The 16,197-nt window shown below is 40.6% G+C and overlaps 1 protein-coding gene across 3 annotated transcripts in view; it reads right to left on the bottom strand.

Moving 5' to 3' along the window:
* gramd1c (GRAM domain containing 1c) overlaps nt 1-16,197 on the bottom strand; it is a 61,471-nt gene that overhangs the window by 19,324 nt on the left and 25,950 nt on the right. For 2 of the 3 annotated variants that reach the window (XM_061921156.1, XM_061921157.1), the window contains 2 exons: nt 11,532-11,627; nt 11,332-11,390 (listed from right to left, as the gene is read on the bottom strand). In XM_061921156.1, the coding sequence (XP_061777140.1) occupies nt 11,332-11,390; nt 11,532-11,627 (155 nt within the window). Of the gene's footprint in view, nt 1-11,331; nt 11,413-11,531; nt 11,628-16,197 lie in introns of all 3 variants that reach the window. The other variant, XM_061921155.1, reaches the window with a different exon arrangement.

Consider the following 16,197-nt stretch of genomic DNA (forward strand, 5'->3'; position numbering starts at 1 on the left):
ATAGTGCACACCTTGATATGTGTCCACATAATAGTGCACACCTTGATATGCGTCCACATAATAGTGCACACCTTGATATGCGCCCACATAATAGTGCACACCTTGATATGTGTCCACATAATAGTGCACACCTTGATATGTGTCCACATAATAGTGCACACCTTGATATGTGTCCACATAATAGTGCACACCTTGATATGTGTCCACATAATAGTGCACACCTTCATATGTGTCCACATAATAGTGCACACCTTGATGTGCGTCCACATAATAGTGCACACCTTGATGTGTCCACATAATAGTGCACACCTTGATATGTGTCCACATAATAGTGCACACCTTGATATGTGTCCACATAATAGTGCACACCTTGATATGTGTCCACATAATAGTGCACACCTTGATATGTGTCCACATAATAGTGCACACCTTGATATGTGTCCACATAATAGTGCACACCTTGATGTGCGTCCACATAATAGTGCACACCTTGATATGTGTCCACATAATAGTGCACACCTTGATATGTGTCCACATAATAGTGCACACCTTGATGTGCGTCCACATAATAGTGCACACCTTGATATGTGTCCACATAATAGTGCACACCTTGATATGTGTCCACATGATAGTGCACACCTTGATATGTGTCCACATAATAGTGCACACCTTGATGTGCGTCCACATAATAGTGCACACCTTGATGTGCGTCCACATAATAGTGCACACCTTGATATGTGTCCACATAATAGTGCACACCTTGATATGTGTCCACATAATAGTGCACACCTTGATATGTGTCCACATAATAGTGCACACCTTGATATGTGTCCACATAATAGTGCACACCTTGATATGTGTCCACATAATAGTGCACACCTTGATGTGCGTCCACATAATAGTGCACACCTTGATATGTGTCCACATAATAGTGCACACCTTGATATGTGTCCACATAATAGTGCACGCCTTGATGTGCGTCCACATAATAGTGCACACCTTGATATGTGTCCACATAATAGTGCACACCTTGATATGTGTCCACATAATAGTGCACACCTTGATATGTGTCCACATAATAGTGCACACCTTGATGTGTGTCCACATAATAGTGCACACCTTGATGTGCGTCCACATAATAGTGCACACCTTGATATGCGTCCACATAATAGTGCACACCTTGATATGTGTCCACATAATAGTGCACACCTTGATGTGCGTCCACATAATAGTGCACACCTTGATGTGCGTCCACATAATAGTGCACACCTTGATATGTGTCCACATAATAGTGCACACCTTGATATGTGTCCACATAATAGTGCACACCTTGATATGTGTCCACATAATAGTGCACACCTCGATATGTGTCCACATAATAGTGCACACCTTGATGTGTGTCCACATAATAGTGCACACCTTGATGTGCGTCCACATAATAGTGCACACCTTGATATGCGTCCACATAATAGTGCACACCTTGATATGCGTCCACATAATAGTGCACACCTTGATGTGCGTCCACATAATAGTGCACACCTTGATGTGCGTCCACATAATAGTGCACACCTTGATATGTGTCCACATAATAGTGCACACCTTGATATGCATCCACATAATAGTGCACACCTTGATATGCGTCCACATAATAGTGCACACCTTGATATGTGTCCACATAATAGTGCACACCTTGATATGTGTCCACATAATAGTGCACACCTTGATATGTGTCCACATAATAGTGCACACCTTGATATGTGTCCACATAATAGTGCACACCTTGATATGCGTCCACATAATAGTGCACACCTTGATATGTGTCCACATAATAGTGCACACCTTGATATGTGTCCACATAATAGTGCACACCTTGATATGTGTCCACATAATAGTGCACACCTTGATATGTGTCCACATAATAGTGCACACCTTGATATGTGTCCACATAATAGTGCACACCTTGATATGTGTCCACATAATAGTGCACACCTTGATATGTGTCCACATAATAGTGCACACCTTGATATGTGTCCACATAATAGTGCACACCTTGATATGTGTCCACATAATAGTGCACACCTTGATATGTGTCCACATAATAGTGCTCAACACAACTTTGTTGTCATAATAATACATGTAGTACAAAATAGTACAATGTAGTATTACTACATGTAGAACAATGTATTCTTTATTCATACTACATGCACTACAATGTACAAACCCCGTTTCCATATGAGTTGTGAAATGGTGTTAGATGTAAATATAAACAGAATACAATGATTTGCAAATCCTTTTCAAGCCATATTCAGTTGAATATGCTACAAAGACAACATATTTTTTGCAAATAATAATTAACTTAGAATTTCATGGCTGCAACACGTGCCAAAGTAGTTGGGAAAGGGCATGTTCACCACTGTGTTACATCACCTTTTCTTTTAACAACACTCAATAAACGTTTGGGAACTGAGGAAAATAATTGTTGAAGCTTTGAAAGTGGAATTCTTTCCCATTCTTGTTTTATGTAGAGCTTCAGTCCTTCAACAGTCCGGGGTCTCCGCTGTTGTATTTTACACTTCATAATGCGCCACACATTTTCCATGGGAGACATGTCTGGACTGCAGGCGGGCCAGGAAAGTACCCACACTCTTTTACTACGAAGCCACGCTGTTGTAACACTTGTCTTGCTGAAATAAGCAGGGGCGTCCATGATAACGTTGCTTGGCTGATAATATATGTTGCTCCAAAACCTGTGTGGACCTTTCAGCATTAATGGTGCCTTCACAGATGTGTAAGTTACCCATGATTTGGGCACTAATGCACCCCCATACCATCACACATGCTGACTACAACACACTAATACACCCCCATACCATCACACATGCTGACTACAACACACTAATACACCCCCATACCATCACACATGCTGACTACAACACACTAATACACCCCCATACCATCACACATGCTGACTACAACACACTAATACACCCCCATACCATCACACATGCTGACTACAACACACTAATACACCCCCATACCATCACACATGCTGACTACAACACACTAATACACCCCCATACCATCACACATGCTGACTACAACACACTAATACACCCCCATACCATCACACATGCTGACTACAACACACTAATACACCCCCATACCATCACACATGCTGACTACAACACACTAATACACCCCCATACCATCACACATGCTGACTACAACACACTAATACACCCCCATACCATCACACATGCTGACTACAACACACTAATACACCCCCATACCATCACACATGCTGACTACAACACACTAATACACCCCCATACCATCACACATGCTGACTACAACACACTAATACACCCCCATACCTTCACACATGCTGACTACAACACACTAATACACCCCCATACCATCACACATGCTGACTACAACACACTAATACACCCCCATACCATCACACATGCTGACTACAACACACTAATACACCCCCATACCATCACACATGCTGACTACAACACACTAATACACCCCCATACCATCACACATGCTGACTACAACACACTAATACACCCCCATACCATCACACATGCTGACTACAACACACTAATACACCCCCATACCATCACACATGCTGACTACAACACACTAATACACCCCCATACCATCACACATGCTGACTACAACACACTAATACACCCCCATACCATCACACATGCTGACTACAACACACTAATACACCCCCATACCATCACACATGCTGACTACAACACACTAATACACCCCCATACCATCACACATGCTGACTACAACACACTAATACACCCCCATACCATCACACATGCTGACTACAACACACTAATACACCCCCATACCATCACACATGCTGACTACAACACACTAATACACCCCCATACCATCACACATGCTGACTACAACACACTAATACACCCCCATACCATCACACATGCTGACTACAACACACTAATACACCCCCATACCATCACACATGCTGACTACAACACACTAATACACCCCCATACCATCACACATGCTGACTACAACACACTAATACACCCCCATACCATCACACATGCTGACTACAACACACTAATACACCCCCATACCATCACACATGCTGACTACAACACACTAATACACCCCCACACCATCACACATGCTGACTACAACACACTAATACACCCCCATACCATCACACATGCTGACTACAACACACTAATACACCCCCATACCATCACACATGCTGACTACAACACACTAATACACCCCCATACCATCACACATGCTGACTACAACACACTAATACACCCCCATACCATCACACATGCTGACTACAACACACTAATACACCCCCATACCATCACACATGCTGACTACAACACACTAATACACCCCCATACCATCACACATGCTGACTACAACACACTAATACACCCCCATACCATCACACATGCTGACTACAACACACTAATACACCCCCATACCATCACACATGCTGACTACAACACACTAATACACCCCCACACCATCACACATGCTGACTACAACACACTAATACACCCCCATACCATCACACATGCTGACTACAACACACTAATACACCCCCATACCATCACACATGCTGACTACAACACACTAATACACCCCCATACCATCACACATGCTGACTACAACACACTAATACACCCCCATACCATCACACATGCTGACTACAACACACTAATACACCCCCATACCATCACACATGCTGACTACAACACACTAATACACCCCCATACCATCACACATGCTGACTACAACACACTAATACACCCCCATACCATCACACATGCTGACTACAACACACTAATACACCCCCATACCATCACACATGCTGACTACAACACACTAATACACCCCCATACCATCACACATGCTGACTACAACACACTAATACACCCCCATACCATCACACATGCTGGCTTTTCAACTTTGTGCCTATAACAGTCCGGATGGTTATTTTCCTCTTTGTTCTGGAGGACACCACATCCACAAATTCCAAATATAATTTGTAATGTGGACTCGTCAGACCACAGGACACTTTTCCACTTTGCATCAGTCCATCTTAGATGATCTCGGGCCCAGCCAAGCCGGCGGCGTTCCTGGGTGTTGTTGATAAATGGCTTTCGCTTTGCATAGTAGAGTTTTAACTTACACTTACAGATGTAGCAACCAACTGTAGTTACTGACACTGGTTTTATGAAGTGTTCCTGAGCCCATTTGGTGATATCCTTTACACACTGATGTCGGTTTTTGATGCAGTACCGCCTGAGGGATCAAAGGTCTGTAATATCATTGCTCAGGAGTAGTGATTTCTCCAGATTCTCTGAACTTTTTGATGATTTTACGGACATCAAATATGTTGTCTTTGTAGAATATTCAACTGAATATGGCTTGAAAAGGATTTGCAAATCATTGTATTCTGTTTATATTTACATCTAACACCATTTCCCAACTCATATGGAAACGGGGTTTGTAGTATTACTACATGTTTCCACTCAAGATCATGCCCTACTAGATCCACTATGGATTGGACTCTCACACTATTATGTTAGATCCACTATGGACTGGACTCTCACTATTATGTTGGATCCACTATGGACTGGACTCTCACACTATTATGTTAGATCCACTATTGACTGGACTCTCACTATTATGTTGGATCCACTATGGACTGGACTCTCACTATTATGTTAGTTCCACTATGGACTGGACTCTCACTATTATGTTGGATCCACTATGGACTGGACTGTCACTATTATGTTAGATCCACTATGGACTGGACTCTCACTATTATGTTAGATCCACTATGGACCGGACTCTCACTATTATGTTAGATCCACTATGGACTGGACTCTCACACTATTATGTTAGATCCACTATGGACTGGACTCTCACTATTACGTTAGATCCACTATGGACTGGACTCTCACACTATTATGTTAGATCCACTATGGACTGGACTCTCACACTATTATGTTAGATCCACTATGGACTGTACTCTCACTATTATGTTGGATCCACTATGGACTGGACTCTCACTATTATGTTAGATCCACTATGGACTGGACTGTCACTATTATGTTAGATCCACTATGGACTGGACTCTCTCTATTATGTTAGATCCACTATGGACTGGACTGTCACTATTATGTTAGATCCACTATGGACTGGACTTTCACTATTATGTTAGATCCACTATGGACTGGACTCTCACTTTTATGTTAGATCCACTATGGACTGGACTCTCACTATTATGTTGGATCCACTATGGACTGGACTCTCACACTATTATGTTAGATCCACTATGGACTGGACTGTCACTATTATGTTAGATCCACTATGGACTGGACTCTCACACTATTATGTTAGATCCACTATGGACTGGACTCTCACTATTATGTTAGATCCACTATGGACTGGACTCTCACCATTATGTTAGATCCACTATGGACTGGACTCTCACTATTATGTTAGATCCACTATGGACTGGACTCTCACTATTATGTTAGATCCACTATGGACTGGACTCTCACTATTATGTTAGATCCACTATGGACTGGACTGTCACTATTATGTTAGATCCACTATGGACTGGACTCTCACACTATTATGTTAGATCCACTATGGACTGGACTCTCACTATTATGTTAGATCCACTATGGACTGGACTCTCACTATTATGTTAGATCCACTATGGACTGGACTGTCACTATTATGTTAGATCCACTATGGACTGGACTCTCACTATTATGTTAGATCCACTATGGACTGGACTCTCACACTATTATGTTAGATCCACTATGGACTGAACTCTCACTATTATGTTAGATCCACTATGGACTGGACTCTCACACTATTATGTTAGATCCACTATGGACTGGACTCTCACTATTATGTTAGATCCACTATGGACTGAACTCTCACTATTATGTTAGATCCACTATGGACTGGACTCTCACACTATTATGTTAGATCCACTATGGACTGGACTGTCACTATTATGTTAGATCCACTATGGACTGGACTCTCACTATTATGTTAGATCCACTATGGACTGGACTCTCACACTGTTATGTTAGATCCACTATGGACTGGACTCTCACACTATTATGTTAGATCCACTATGGACTGGACTCTCACTATTATGTTAGATCCACTATGGACTGGACTCTCACTATTATGTTAGATCCACTATGGACTGGACTCTCACTATTATGTTAGATCCACTATGGACTGGACTCTCACTATTATGTTAGATCCACTATGGACTGGACTCTCACACTATTATTTTAGATCCACTATGGACTGGACTCTCACACTATTATGTTAGATCCACTATGGACTGGACTCTCACACTATTATGTTAGATCCACTATGGACTGGACTCTCACTATTATGTTAGATCCACTATGGACTGGACTCTCACACTATTATTTTAGATCCACTATGGACTGGACTCTCACACTATTATGTTAGATCCACTATGGACTGGACTCTCACTATTATGTTAGATCCACTATGGACTGGACTCTCACACTATTAGGTTAGATCCACTATGGACTGGACTCTCACTATTATGTTAGATCCACTATGGACTGGACTCTCTCACTATTTTGTTAGATCCACTATGGACTGGACTCTCACTATTATGTTAGATCCACTATGGACTGGACTCTCACTATTATGTTAGATCCACTATGGACTGGACTCTCACACTATTATGTTCGATCCACTATGGACTGGACTCTCACTATTATGTTAGATCCACTATGGACTGGACTCTCACTATTATGTTAGATCCACTATGGACTGGACTCTCACACTATTATGTTAGATCCACTATGGACTGGACTCTCACACTATTATGTTAGATCCACTATGGACTGGACTCTCACTATTATGTTAGATCCACTATGGACTGGACTCTCACTATTATGTTAGATCCACTATGGACTGGACTCTCACTATTATGTTAGATCCACTATGGACTGGACTGTCACTATTATGTTGGATCCACTATGGACTGGACTCTCACACTATTATGTTAGATCCACTATGGACTGGACTCTCACTATTATGTTAGATCCACTATGGACTGGACTCTCACTATTATGTTAGATCCACTATGGACTGGACTCTCACTATTATGTTAGATCCACTATGGACTGGACTCTCACTATTATGTTAGATCCACTATGGACTGGACTCTCACTATTATGTTAGATCCACTATGGACTGGACTGTCACTATTATGTTAGATCCACTATGGACTGGACTGTCACTATTATGTTAGATCCACTATGGACTGGACTCTCACACTATTATGTTAGATCCACTATGGACTGGACTCTCACTATTATGTTAGATCCACTATGGACTGGACTCTCACTATTATGTTAGATCCACTATGGACTGGACTCTCACTATTATGTTAGATCCACTATGGACTGGACTCTCACTATTATGTTAGATCCACTATGGACTGGACTCTCACTATTATGTTAGATCCACTATGGACTGGACTCTCACTATTATGTTAGATCCACTATGGACTGGACTCTCACTATTATGTTAGATCCACTATGGACTGGACTCTCACTATTATGTTAGATCCACTATGGACTGGACTCTCACTATTATGTTAGATCCACTATGGACTGGACTCTCACTATTATGTTAGATCCACTATGGACTGGACTCTCACTATTATGTTAGATCCACTATGGACTGGACTCTCACTATTATGTTAGATCCACTATGAACTGGACTCTCACTATTATGTTAGATCCACTATGGACTGGACTCTCACTATTATGTTAGATCCACTATGGACTGGACTCTCACTATTATGTTAGATCCACTATGGACTGGACTCTCACTATTATGTTAGATCCACTATGGACTGGACTCTCACTATTATGTTAGATCCACTATGGACTGGACTCTCACACTATTATGTTAGATCCACTATGGACTGGACTCTCACTATTATGTTAGATCCACTATGGACTGGACTCTCACTATTATGTTAGATCCACTATGGACTGGACTCTCACTATTATGTTAGATCCACTATGGACTGGACTCTCACTATTATGTTAGATCCACTATGGACTGGACTCTCACTATTATGTTAGATCCACTATGGACTGGACTCTCACTATTATGTTAGATCCACTATGGACTGGACTCTCACTATTATGTTAGATCCACTATGGACTGGACTCTCACTATTATGTTAGATCCACTATGGACTGGACTCTCACACTGAGGTGGTGGAGGGGTATTTATGATTTGGGCTAAATAAATATACTTTGACTGATTGATTGATTGATTGATGTAGTACAATGTTGCCTTTGTTGTCTTACTACATGTAGTACAATGTAGTATTACTACATATAGTATAATTTGGTACAATGTAGTATTACTTCATGTAGTACAATGTATTGTTTGTTGTGATACTATGTGTAGTACAATGTAGTGTTACTACATACAGTATAATGTATACTTTGTTGGGATACTACATGTAGTGCAATGTATTCTTTGTTGGGATACTACATGTAGTACAATGTATTCTTTGTTGGGATACTACATGTAGTACAATGTATTCTTTGTTGGGATACTACATGTAGTACAATGTATTCTTTGTTGGGATACTACATGTAGTGCAATGTATTCTTTGTTGGGATACTACATGTAGTACAATGTATTCTTTGTTGGGATACTACATGTAGTGCAATGTATTCTTTGTTGGGATACTACATGTAGTACAATGTATTCTTTGTTGGGATACTACATGTAGTACAATGTATTCTTTGTTGGGATACTACATGTAGTACAATGTATTCTTTGTTGGGATACTACATGTAGTACAATGTATTCTTTGTTGGGATACTACATACAGTACAATGTATTCTTTGTTGGGATACTACATGTAGTACAATGTATTCTTTGTTGGGATACTACATGTAGTGCAATGTATTCTTTGTTGGGATACTACATGTAGTACAATGTATTCTTTGTTGGGATACTACATGTAGTACAATGTATTCTTTGTTGGGATACTACATACAGTACAATGTATTCTTTGTTGGGATACTACATGTAGTACAATGTATTCTTTGTTGGGATACTACATGTAGTACAATGTATTCTTTGTTGGGATACTACATGTAGTACAATGTATTCTTTGTTGGGATACTACATGTAGTACAATGTATTCTTTGTTGGGATACTACATGTAGTACAATGTATTCTTTGTTGGGATACTACATGTAGTGCAATGTATTCTTTGTTGGGATACTACATGTAGTACAATGTATTCTTTGTTGGGATACTACATGTAGTACAATGTATTCTTTGTTGGGATACTACATGTAGTACAATGTATTCTTTGTTGGGATACTACATGTAGTGCAATGTATTCTTTGTTGGGATACTACATGTAGTACAATGTATTCTTTGTTGGGATACTACATGTAGTACAATGTATTCTTTGTTGGGATACTACATGTAGTACAATGTATTCTTTGTTGGGATACTACATACAGTACAATGTATTCTTTGTTGGGATACTACATGTAGTACAATGTATTCTTTGTTGGGATACTACATGTAGTACAATGTATTCTTTGTTGGGATACTACATGTAGTACAATGTATTCTTTGTTGGGATACTACATGTAGTACAATGTATTCTTTGTTGGGATACTACATGTAGTGCAATGTATTCTTTGTTGGGATACTACATGTAGTACAATGTATTCTTTGTTGGGATACTACATGTAGTACAATGTATTCTTTGTTGGGATACTACATGTAGTACAATGTATTCTTTGTTGGGATACTACATGTAGTGCAATGTATTCTTTGTTGGGATACTACATGTAGTACAATGTATTCTTTGTTGGGATACTACATGTAGTACAATGTATTCTTTGTTGGGATACTACATGTAGTACAATGTATTCTTTGTTGGGATACTACATGTAGTGCAATGTATTCTTTGTTGGGATACTACATGTAGTACAATGTATTCTTTGTTGGGATACTACATGTAGTACAATGTATTCTTTGCGGTGATACCAGATGTAGTACAATGTATTCTTTGTTGGGATACTACATGTAGTACAATGTATTCTTTGTTGGGATACTACATGTAGTACAATGTATTCTTTGTTGGGATACTACATGTAGTACAATGTATTCTTTGCGGTGATACCAGATGTAGTATTCCTCCATGTAGTACTACAAGATGTATATTACCTGGTCCATCAGTGCGTTCTGCCACATCCGGAAGATTTCCTTGTAGCTTTTGTCTCTCGCTGAGAAGGAAGTGAGGAAGAGCTGTGTGTACAAGTGTGTACAAGTGTGTACAAGTGTGTACAAGTGTGTACAAGTGTGTACAAGTACAAGGAAAGTACACGTGAATGAACATTAAGTTGCAGTTGTTGTACATGTCTCACCCTCTCCGATGTGGTGCGGACAACCATGGCGTTGGGAATCAGACGGGCAGTTTTTTCCCTGGTCAGTTGCACGATGTCTTTGAGGAGAAGAGTGAACTACAACAACCAAAACACATGACTTTGCATCACAACCAATGTTGGAATCACAGCGACTGCTCAGTCAGCACTAACACAGTAGAGGACTAACAACACTGGCAAGTCCAACACCCCAACAACTAAACAGCAACGTTTTCAAGTGCACACAGAGGTAGACGTGAGTTCATTGATGACAACAACACTCCAACAACTAAACAGCAACATTTTCAAGTGCACACAGAGGTAGACGTGAGTTCATTGATGACAACAACTAAACAGCAACGTTTTCAAGTGCACACAGAGGTAGACGTGAGTTCATTGATGACAACAACTAAACAGCAACATTTTCAAGTGCACACAGAGGTAGATGTGAGTTCATTGATGACAACAACACCCCAACAACTAAACAGCAACGTTTTCAAGTGCACACAGAGGTAGACGTGAGTTCATTGATGACAACAACACCCCAACAACTAAACAGCAACGTTTTCAAGTGCACACAGAGGTAGACGTGAGTTCATTGATGACAACAACACCCCAACAACTAAACAGCAACGTTTTCAAGTGCACACAGAGGTAGACGTGAGTTCATTGATGACAACAACACCCCAACAACTAAACAGCAACATTTTCAAGTGCACACAGAGGTAGATGTGAGTTCATTGATGACAACAACACCCCAACAACTAAACAGCAACGTTTTCAAGTGCACACAGAGGTAGACGTGAGTTCATTGATGACAACAACACCCCAACAACTAAACAGCAACGTTTTCAAGTGCACACAGAGGTAGACGTGAGTTCATTGATGACAACAACACCCCAACAACTAAACAGCAACGTTTTCAAGTGCACACAGAGGTAGACGTGAGTTCATTGATGACAACAACACCCCAACAACTAAACAGCAACATTTTCAAGTGCACACAGAGGTAGACGTGAGTTCATTGATGACAACAACTAAACAGCAACATTTTCAAGTGCACACAGAGGTAGATGTGAGTTCATTGATGACAACAACACCCCAACAACTAAACAGCAACATTTTCAAGTGCACACAGAGGTAGACGTGAGTTCATTGATGACAACAACTAAACAGCAACATTTTCAAGTGCACACAGAGGTAGACGTGAGTTCATTGATGACAACAACTAAACAGCAACATTTTCAAGTGCACACAGAGGTAGACGTGAGTTCATTGATGACAACAACACCCCAACAACTAAACAGCAACATTTTCAAGTGCACACAGAGGTAGACGTGAGTTCATTGATGACAACAACTAAACAGCAACATTTTCAAGTGCACACAGAGGTAGACGTGAGTTCATTGATGACAACAACACCCCAACAACTAAACAGCAACATTTTCAAGTGCACATAGAGGTAGATGTGAGTTCATTGATGACAACAACACTCCAACAACTAAACAGCAACATTTTCAAGTGCACACAGAGGTAGACGTGAGTTCATTGATGACAACAACTAAACAGCAACATTTTCAAGTGCACACAGAGGTAGACGTGAGTTCATTGATGACAACAACACCCCAACAACTAAACAGCAACATTTTCAAGTGCACACAGAGGTAGACGTGAGTTCATTGATGACAACAACTAAACAGCAACATTTTCAAGTGCACACAGAGGTAGACGTGAGTTCATTGATGACAACAACACCCCAACAACTAAACAGCAACATTTTCAAGTGCACACAGAGGTAGGCGTGAGTTCATTGATGACAAAAACTAAACAGCAACATTTTCAAGTGCACACAGAGGTAGACGTGAGTTCATTGATGACAACAACACCCCAACAACTAAACAGCAACATTTTCAAGTGCACACAGAGGTAGACGTGAGTACATTGATGACAAAAACTAAACAGCAACATTTTCAAGTGCACACAGAGGTAGACGTGAGTTCATTGATGACAACAACACCCCAACAACTAAACAGCAACATTTTCAAGTGCACACAGAGGTAGACGTGAGTTCATTGATGACAACAACTAAACAGCAACATTTTCAAGTGCACACAGAGGTAGACGTGAGTTCATTGATGACAACAACACTCCAACAACTAAACAGCAACATTTTCAAGTGCACACAGAGGTAGACGTGAGTTCATTGATGACAACAACACCCCAACAACTAAACAGCAACATTTTCAAGTGCACACAGAGGTAGACGTGAGTTCATTGATGACAACAACTAAACAGCAACATTTTCAAGTGCACACAGAGGTAGACGTGAGTTCATTGATGACAACAACACCCCAACAACTAAACAGCAACATTTTCAAGTGCACATAGAGGTAGATGTGAGTTCATTGATGACAACAACACTCCAACAACTAAACAGCAACATTTTCAAGTGCACACAGAGGTAGACGTGAGTTCATTGATGACAACAACTAAACAGCAACATTTTCAAGTGCACACAGAGGTAGACGTGAGTTCATTGATGACAACAACACCCCAACAACTAAACAGCAACATTTTCAAGTGCACACAGAGGTAGACGTGAGTTCATTGATGACAACAACTAAACAGCAACATTTTCAAGTGCACACAGAGGTAGACGTGAGTTCATTGATGACAACAACACCCCAACAACTAAACAGCAACATTTTCAAGTGCACACAGAGGTAGGCGTGAGTTCATTGATGACAAAAACTAAACAGCAACATTTTCAAGTGCACACAGAGGTAGACGTGAGTTCATTGATGACAACAACACCCCAACAACTAAACAGCAACATTTTCAAGTGCAGACAGAGGTAGACGTGAGTTCATTGATGACAACAACACTCCAACAACTAAACAGCAACATTTTCAAGTGCACACAGAGGTAGACGTGAGTTCATTGATGACAACAACTAAACAGCAACATTTTCAAGTGCACACAGAGGTAGACGTGAGTTCATTGATGACAACAACACCCCAACAACTAAACAGCAACATTTTCAAGTGCAGACAGAGGTAGACGTGAGTTCATTGATGACAACAACACTCCAACAACTAAACAGCAACATTTTCAAGTGCACACAGAGGTAGACGTGAGTTCATTGATGACAACAACTAAACAGCAACATTTTCAAGTGCACACAGAGGTAGACGTGAGTTCATTGATGACAACAACACCCCAACAACTAAACAGCAACATTTTCAAGTGCACACAGAGGTAGACGTGAGTTCATTGATGACAACAACAAAACAGCAACATTTTCAAGTGCACACAGAGGTAGACGTGAGTTCATTGATGACAACAACACCCCAACAACCAAACAGCAACATTTTCAAGTGCACACAGAGGTAGACGTGAGTTCATTGATGACAACAACACCCCAACAACTAAACAGCAACATTTTCAAGTGCACATAGAGGTAGATGTGAGTTCATTGATGACAACAACACTCCAACAACTAAACAGCAACATTTTCAAGTGCACACAGAGGTAGACGTGAGTTCATTGATGACAACAACTAAACAGCAACATTTTCAAGTGCACACAGAGGTAGACGTGAGTTCATTGATGACAACAACACCCCAACAACTAAACAGCAACATTTTCAAGTGCACACAGAGGTAGACGTGAGTTCATTGATGACAACAACTAAACAGCAACATTTTCAAGTGCACACAGAGGTAGACGTGAGTTCATTGATGACAACAACTAAACAGCAACAATTTCAAGTGCACACAGAGGTAGACGTGAGTTCATTGATGACAACAACACCCCAACAACTAAACAGCAACATTTTCAAGTGCACACAGAGGTAGACGTGAGTTCATTGATGACAACAACACCCCAACAACTAAACAGCAACATTTTCAAGTGCAGACAGAGGTAGGCGTGAGTTCATTGATGACAACAAAACTCCAACAACTAAACAGCAACATTTTCAAATGCACACAGAGGTAGACGTGAGTTCATTGATGACAACAACTAAACAGCAACATTTTCAAGTGCACACAGAGGTAGACGTGAGTTCATTGATGACAACAACACCCCAACAACTAAACAGCAACATTTTCAAGTGCACACAGAGGTAGACGTGAGTTCATTGATGACAACAACTAAACAGCAACATTTTCAAGTGCACACAGAGGTAGACGTGAGTTCATTGATGACAACAACTAAACAGCAACATTTTCAAGTGCACACAGAGGTAGACGTGAGTTCATTGATGACAACAACACCCCAACAACTAAACAGCAACATTTTCAAGTGCACACAGAGGTAGACGTGAGTTCATTGATGACAACAACACCCCAACAACTAAACAGCAACATTTTCAAGTGCAGACAGAGGTAGACGTGAGTTCATTGATGACAACAACACTCCAACAACTAAACAGCAACATTTTCAAGTGCACACAGAGGTAGGCGTGAGTTCATTGATGACAACAACACCCCAACAACTAAACAGCAACATTTTCAAGTGCACACAGAGGTAGACGTGAGTTCATTGGTGACAACAACACCCCAACAACTAAACAGCAACATTTTCAAGTGCACACAGAGGTAGACGTGAGTTCATTGATGACAACAACTAAACAGCAACATTTTCAAGTGCACACAGAGGTAGACGT

The sequence above is a fragment of the Nerophis ophidion genome, linkage group LG15, assembly GCF_033978795.1.
Source record: "Nerophis ophidion isolate RoL-2023_Sa linkage group LG15, RoL_Noph_v1.0, whole genome shotgun sequence".
NCBI lineage: Eukaryota > Metazoa > Chordata > Actinopteri > Syngnathiformes > Syngnathidae > Nerophis > Nerophis ophidion.